The sequence below is a fragment of the Culex pipiens genome, chromosome 2 (genome assembly GCF_016801865.2).
Source record: "Culex pipiens pallens isolate TS chromosome 2, TS_CPP_V2, whole genome shotgun sequence".
In the NCBI taxonomy this organism is placed as follows: domain Eukaryota; kingdom Metazoa; phylum Arthropoda; class Insecta; order Diptera; family Culicidae; genus Culex; species Culex pipiens.
The window spans coordinates 37976171-37984024 of NC_068938.1; the positions used below are offsets into that span (position 1 = coordinate 37976171).

The 7854-nt window shown below is 41.9% G+C and overlaps 2 protein-coding genes across 3 annotated transcripts; both read right to left on the reverse strand.

Annotated features, from left to right (window-relative positions):
- Positions 1-1425: 1425 nt before the first annotated feature.
- Positions 1426-4023, reverse strand: LOC120412783 (vacuolar fusion protein MON1 homolog A). The gene is made up of 5 exons (XM_039573370.2): positions 3482-4023; positions 3231-3425; positions 2608-3172; positions 2167-2448; positions 1426-2112 (listed from the first exon to the last, which is right to left on the reverse strand). Exons 1-5 carry the CDS (start codon positions 4021-4023, stop codon positions 1972-1974), a joined length of 1725 nt encoding a protein of 574 aa, XP_039429304.1. The 3' UTR covers positions 1426-1971.
- A 205-nt stretch (positions 4024-4228) lies between these two features.
- On the reverse strand, positions 4229-7854 carry LOC120412785 (uncharacterized). 2 transcript variants are annotated; one of them, XM_039573373.2, is made up of 2 exons: positions 7197-7854; positions 4229-4366 (listed from the first exon to the last, which is right to left on the reverse strand). In XM_039573373.2, the coding sequence occupies exons 1-2, from the start codon at positions 7728-7730 to the stop codon at positions 4259-4261; spliced, it is 642 nt and encodes a 213-aa protein (XP_039429307.1). In that variant the 5' UTR covers positions 7731-7854; the 3' UTR covers positions 4229-4258. The 2 variants fall into 2 exon arrangements, with proteins under 2 accessions (XP_039429307.1, XP_039429308.1); XM_039573374.2 differs by lacking the exon at positions 4229-4366 and having other exon boundaries at positions 7141-7852.

Sequence of the window (7854 nt, forward strand, 5' to 3'; positions counted from 1 at the left end):
TTATCGAGCGCCCAATTACCGAACAACTACTGTAGTTAGTTTTTTTTTTTTTTTTTTTTGGGAGGGTGGTCCAGCCGCACATCGTTGATGTTGAAACCTCTAAACTGGGCCCTCGTCCTGTCACGTCCGTCAGTAGTCTTGTCGTATATTACAACTAGAATCAGATCTGCCAATGAATTAGTACACTTCGACCAAATAAACACTGACGCTGTATGGATCTGACTCTAGAATAAATGCACAGTTTTTTGTTATTCATAAGTCCAAAATGTTCAATTATTCGTGGAAATCTAAATTTTAATCTAAAATCCTGTTCAAAACTAAATGTTCCTTTAACTGTTGCAGTACTACTTCTATCAAAAAACAAGTAAAATTTGTGAACTGATATACAAATAGGATAGAAATCGCGATTTCAAAAACAAATTACCATTTACGTCAAAAGATCCGTAGTTCCTCGATTCGCAACAATAGGGACGTGGCGTTACATCGTGCTGCCACCTGGTTTTTTTAAGCGCAAGAGTGGAAAAGTGCTGAGTCATCGTCTAAAAATAGACGGCGTCCTATCTCGCCCAGCAAAATGAAGTCGATAAAGTAGTCGGTTTCGATGAGAAAAAGTGGAAAACGTGGTCTAAAAATAGCGACGCCATCCCCCTATGGTCAATACAACCATAATCCGAAAACCGTTAGTTCAACAGATCAACGAATTTTGTCCGATATAATAACATTATTGATTGATTGAGACTCTATGGACAATTTGACATAAAAGAATGCCTAGTATTCTACATCAATCAAAGTTTATTGACAGCATTACTCTAACTTAACAATTGCAACTAAATTTATCATCAAATAGATTTCGAAAGCATACAGATTTATTTTAAATGCTAATGCTAAGCAACAAATCAATTGTACTATCCTGAAGTCCCAACCTAAAACCCACATTGTGATAGTGAAAAAGTCACAGTAGCAGCGGTGTCTTGTGCAATTGTGATATTTTCACTATCGGAGAACTACCTAGTTCACGAAGACAGCTTATCGGTCTACGCTTAAGCCCTGGGGCTGCGACAAAGCGAGTTCTCGTAGCATGAAGTGGTGTCCATAGCGCTTATAAAAAAGAATGTATACCCAAATTTTAACTAATGCACTAGGATCAAATCATGCCCCTTGACTTTACAAGGCCCAGGGAACTACTGTAGTTAGTTTTAAAACCAAACCCAGGGTTTTATCAGATTTCGAAGAACATCCACAATGAAAAAAACTCTTTTTTTTTCAAGATCGGTATTGTGTATTTTGAATCAATTAGCTAAACTTTGCAATTTTCAATAGGTTATATAGAAAATTTTACACTTACAGGCATTACTTTAGTTATACTCTCTATGTACAAGACGATTTTGATCACACGATTACACTTTTTAGTCACACTTTGGCCAGCTCTCCGTCCAGCGCTCCGCGTTGGCTTCTAGCCGACATCAAACGAGAAGTTTTTTTTTCACTTTTTTTTTTCTTGGAAAAAATAAGGACCAAATGATAGCATTCAATTTTGCAGTCAATTTTCGAACGTACCCTTGTTTCGTTCCGTATCGTATCACACACATATGAATAAATAGTTGTGTTCTAAATATATATATATATATATACGAACATTGCCGTGTCTTCAACGCCCAATCACTAGCAACACAGTGGACGATAAAAATAGTTTTTGTTCGGTGATAGCATTTTGTTAACCTTCCTAATAATGTTTGAATTATTGCTCCTAGTCTAGTAAAACAAACGGACAAAAACGGTAAGACACGCACACACGTGTGTGGGGAAGGAAATCTCTGTGTGGATGGTTTTGGTGCACTTTTTCCCCCCGCTTCAGCCGAGCTGGGCGCCGTCCTCGCTGCCGTTACGACGGTCCTCCTCCCTGTACTGGTGGTACGTGGCGGCAGCGCCGAACGAAAACAGCGGAAACGAAGGGAAAAAGGACCCCGACTCCTAGAAGGTCGGCGCGGACAGGATGAACAGACTGTTTTCCTCCTTTTTGATCCACTTGAGCAGCTTGTTGACCAGGTTGATGACGTCGTTCCGGTGCACGGTGGGTTCGAACGCCGCAAACAGCTCGTACGCTTGGGTGACCTTAGGGAGCACAATTTAGTAGGTACTTAAAAGTAAACAATCTCTGAAACTCACCCAAGCCAGAAGGATTTCCTTTTCCTGCATCTGGTAGATCAGCTTGACCGGCCGGCCCGAGTTGTGGATGCGGTGGTGCAGCTCAAAGTACATGCCCTCGAGCCGCTTGAACTGGTCCAGGCTGCTGTACGGGACGGTCAGCTCTGAGCACAGCAGCTGCGCGTTCGACTTGCTCTTGTACACAAAGTGCCGGATCTCCGGAATGCCAATGTTCTGCAGCTTGATGCCCTTGTTGTGCATCGCGTCGTTGATTGACTCGAGGCAGTTGGACCGGCGGAGTTTCTGGAATTTGAATTGTGGATTTTTTTTTAAATAATTTTATTGAGTCTTGATAAAAATTTGAAATATATTTTTAGGAAAGATGAGAAAAAAATCAAAGTAGTAAACATAATCTTCTATTATTGGATATTATTATTATTATTTAATGTTTTATGTACTTACATCCGTAATCTTCCGCTTCGCCTCCGACAGCACAAAAAACACGTCCCGCTCGATCGACAGCAGCAGCAGACACGCCTGACAATCCTCCGCCAGGTACGACACGTGCGCGTGCAGAAACCCACTCGAGTCGAACTTGGGCAGACAGATCGGCGTCCAGCTCTCCGCCGACTTGAAGCTTTCGGAGCACTCGATCAGGTTGAAGATCAACCGCAGATCCGCCGGGTGGATAAAGTACTTCTTCATGCGGACCAGCGCTATCAGCTTGTTGTTTGCGATCAGTACGGCGAACACGAGGTTCTTAATTTTGGCGCAATTGCTCTGGATGGCTCCGATGATGGTCTCGCGGACGCTCGGCGCCAGCGGCAGAATGCGCACGGAATGTGTCATGAAGCTGAACGGGTTGTTCGAAACGGCCCGGTGGTCGCACTTGTCGTTGACTAGCAGGTGGTCGATGAGCCGTTCGCTTCCGGCCAGCAACCGACGCAGGTCAAAGTTCTTTCGCTTCTCGAACGTCTTCTGCATGTGGCTGAGCGTCAGCGTCGACAGGATTTGATTGTAGACGTCGCTGGAGTTGAAGAGAGAGGTTACAACTAGAAAATGGTTGACACTTTGTTCGAACTTACGTCAGCTGGAGCTGGATCTGCTGCACGCTGTGGCTCGTCCGCGAGATGGCCACCAGTATCAGGGGAGATTTAACCAGAAACACAAACTTGACGCCCATCGCGTGGATCGATTTGATTGCGTCGTTATTGCTCTGCACAAAGCTGACCAAGGCCTGCATCACGCCGAAGAGGGTCGCCAGCTTGTCCTCGCAGCCACTGGAATGTGAAAATTTTTATTTTTATTAAACTTTGCAAAATTTTGATTCACTTACTGCATCGAGTAGATCGGTTTCCCGGCCGAGCTGAGGATAAACACATGACGCTTCTTGTTCAGGAACTTCGGATCATGCAGATAGTCTTCCAGGTCACAACCATCCCCCGGGGACGACTGCTGCTGACCAGAAGTGGCCACCGTCGTCGTCGCACCCGAACTCGTCGGTCCTTCCTCCGCCAAACTCGTGCAGGATGCGGTCAAGTCCCTACTCTTTGCACTGCTGAACGAACTCGACTTGCTCATCGCTCCGTCACTGTCCTTATCATCTCCGTTCAACCCGTCCTGGATCTTTGTTATGTTTCCCCCCGCCGAACCGACACTCGTCCCACCTTCCACCACTTTGTCCCCCGTCGGTTGCTTCTGATCGTGTCCATTCTGCTGGTCCTTGGCCGCGGTGCCGCCGTCTTCCGCCTTCTCCACCAAACTGGTGCTAATTTCCTGGGAAAACTCCTCGATCGAATCGGTCGTAATCAGCATACTTTCCTGGCAACTGCCCGGTTCTGCGTCACCGATGTCAACTTGTGAAGTTGCTCCGCTCATTTTGCAATTTGTTTTTCTTCCGTTCCTCCCACCACCCTCAAGAGTGATTGCAAATAACAGAGAGGCTTCAAGCACCCACAACACTCAAGGACAAACACTAATCGAATTTAGTAGTTGCGAAAGCTATTGCACATTGTAGGTACTACTGGGCGCTCGCTATTTACCGTGTGAAAACCATCAACCTTCCGATAGAGAAAATTATTATCAGCCTCTTCCTCAGGCAAGGCAGTTCACTTTACTTTTCTTCGATGGAAAATGTAAATAGAGCTCGAGTGGAGATTTTCGAACATGGATTTGACGTTTTGCACGTGACAGCTGCTCGGTGTTCGAAAAAGCACAGATGCTGAAAAGATGTGAAACGCGATGCAAAAAACGAATAATCCAAACAAAACATTTAAAATGGGCCAATGCCAAAATGCAAAATAAGCGTCTGTTCTGCTCAGGGTTGTAAGATTAAATATTTTTCAACTTTTGTAGGTACTAGTTGGAATGTCCTTGATAGCCTATCAAATGATAGGTCGCAACAAGGGGTTGGAAACTCTTAGGCCTATAATTATTTTGTTGACCAGTATATCAAAATATATGTTAGTATACTTATTATTTCCTTTACCAATCGCCAGTATACTAACCAATATACTGAGAGTATCTTAACATTCCAACGCCCAAGGCTCCAAAAAAGTTGGAACGGTAACTTCAACTCGCTGGTTCTCGGGCCTAACTCAACCAATCAAGATGATTCTTCTTTCCAGTGATTTGTTAGGATGTCTAGATGATTCTAGAACTTTGCAGAACTTAATTTGATCAAATCTGTAATTTTTGCGATCAAAAACATCGTTCCAACTTTTTTTTTCGCGTGTAAAAAAAAATTCGCCGAAAATTCCGCGGAGGCAGTCTTTTTAAAAAAGGTGGAACGATGTTTTCGGTCGCAGAAATTACAGATTTGTTCAAATTAAGTTCTGCAAAGTTCTAGAATCATCTAGACATCCTAACAAATCACTGGAAAGAAGAATCATCTTGATTGGTTGAGTTAGGCCCGAGAACCAGCGAGTTGAAGGTACCGTTCCACCTTCTTTGGGAGGCTTGGGCGTCCATGTAAGTTGGACATGCGTTGGGCGTTCCAGTGTTAATATACTAAGAGTTTATTGCTGTTGTAATATTAGAGTTTCCAGCCCCTTGGGTCGCAAAGTAGATCATCAAAATATCGGAGATCTTAAGTGCTCATAACTTTTAATAGGCCTGTCAGATCTTCAATCTGTTTGACTCATCGAAAAATTTGTTGATAATCTATCTAACAATGGGTAGCAAGGTAGATCAGGACATCATTTTCATTTAAATATCTAAGATCCTGACCCCCTCTCCAACCATAAGTCTTTGGAAGAGTGGGGACAACCCTCCGTGCTCCTGAGACCCCAACCTACCCGCCACCAACGACGAATGCAGCAAGCCAAAAAAATTGAATTCCAATAAACCATTTTTTTTTCAAGTTTATAACCTATAGGTTATCAAATTCACCTTTTGCGATCATAGTTTTTCTTCAAATTTAGAACATCAAATGCACTATTAGGGTGTGAAGTGTGGCTCTTTTTTAAAAGATACAAATAAAATATACAAAATTTTATGAAAAAAATCCTGCCTCGAAAAAGTATATAAAAAACACTAAAGTGGACATAATTTTTGATAGGATTGACAAATCTTCATTTGTTTAACGTGTTGAAAAGAACTTTTATATATCTAGTGTTTTTTTAATAGGTCCTATACTGCACATGTTCGCATAAATGTCCCTTATGCTAAAACAGCAAACTGAGAAAAACGTAACGCATTTGGGTCGAGATGTTCAGTATTCAGCCAATGACCCTAATGAACAACGACACAAATGCTTCTAAAAATATACTTGATCCACAAGGATCTCGGAGAGCCACTGGAAAGAGAGAGAAATTGACATAATAGAAGAGCGAAAGAATTGGGCCAAATATTGAATATTACGCCCATTCAAAATGCTAGTCTTGATTTAAAAAATTTCAAAATATTTTTTTCGAAAAGATCGGAAAATTTCACGAATGTTTCATGTATTAATATTTAAAATCGGACCATTAATTGCTGAGATATCGTCATTAGAAAATGGTGGGCTGATTGGGTGAGACTTAGAAAACTTTAATTTTCGTGTTTCTTTTTCTTTAAGCCGCTCTATTTCAGCAACCAGAGATCCAATCTTCATTGTCTCTTAGACAATTTTATAGCAAATTTTCTGAACTTTTCAAAAAAAATATTTTTAGAAATGGTCACTCATGGTCACTATTTTTAAAAATTGAAAAACTGCAAATATTTCGCTAAAATCAAACTTTCGGTGGCTATATCTTGAAAACGGAGCCCTTTATCAAAAAATCTGTAAAGCACTTTTTGATTGCAAATTCAATTTTGCATTAAAAAGTAATGTCAAACTTGTTTTTGCATAAAACTTCGATTTTTTCCAAAAATCACTATTTTTTTAAAAATTCATAACTCGGCGGCAGATTTTTTGACCATGTTTCTCTATGGCTCAAAAGTTGCGGTTTTTTGTTTTAGTGAAAAAAAAGTTGATAAAAAAATCTGTAATTTTTTTTTTCCGTGTACCTATTTTTTCTCAAAAGTCCTCAACAATACCTACAACTTTGCCGAAGACACCAAATTGATCAGAAAATTCACTCTGTTACAGCTGTTTGAATATTTACTTACCATTTTTGTATAGACTGCTGCCAAAATTGTATGGAGACTTGTATGGGTGAACCAATGACACAAAATAGCATATTTGGTCATAGGGAAGGCCCCCACAAAGTTTGAGCCAAATCAAAAAATACAAATAAAATCCATTTCCAGTTTTGGTAGAGAATTGCTCCCCTTTCAAATGTTGCTCCAGATGTCTGCTCATACCAACCTCTGACATTTTTGTCGATTTACATGAATGTAACCCGTTAAGACATCTTTTTTTGCGTGCTCTTTCCTTGTCCGTTTTATGAAGCAAAGTTTTGCGTTGCCTTGCTATCAATAGTTAAGTTAGTTCTAGTCTTTAAAAAGAATTCACTAAATATAGTTTTACATGCTATCAATGGCGTTTCGAAGCTGTTATCTAATTCAAATTAATTTCCTTTCTAACTTTTATTCCTCTCCTTCACAATGTCATTTAAAAAATTAATTACCTCCGGATCTCGCATCAACGACGCCTTCTTCTCGTTCAAAATTAGCGTGAAGATATCCGGCTTCGAGGACGACGCTTTGCTCCCCGCGGCCTTATCCCCACCGGAGGTTCCCGCCTGTCCATCATTGGACGCATCCGGATCGGCTTCGACCGAATTGAAGCTACTGTCGTTGCTGTTGCCTCCCGTTGCTCCTGCTCCCGGTGACAGCAGCAAACCTTCTGCCGGTCTGCTGCTCAAACTGCCGAGCGTTCCGATGGTGAGTTGCACGGATTGACCGCTGGCGGCGCTAGTGTTTGTCGCGGCGGCTGGCGAGTGTTTCGTCTTTTGCTTTTTAGTCTTTGGTGTTGGTGGAGGAGGGGCTACCGACGCTGAAGGGGAAACGACCACTGGGCAGGTAATGGATTGCGGAGGAATTTTTGAACTGCTCGGAGTGCACTTTCCTGGATCTTGCAGCAGACGCTTTTTCACGTGCAGGTTAAGCTTTTCCTTGATTTTGTTGTCCGCGCGAGGTAGCGAGAGATCGTCTGGCTGCATTTTGGTGAATTTTCACGACAGGTTTCACGCAAAAAATCGAATTACATTGGGAGCTGTTCAAAACACGACAAACCAAAACAAACCGGGTGGTGCAGAACTGCTGCAAAAAAAAAAACTTTCGAAC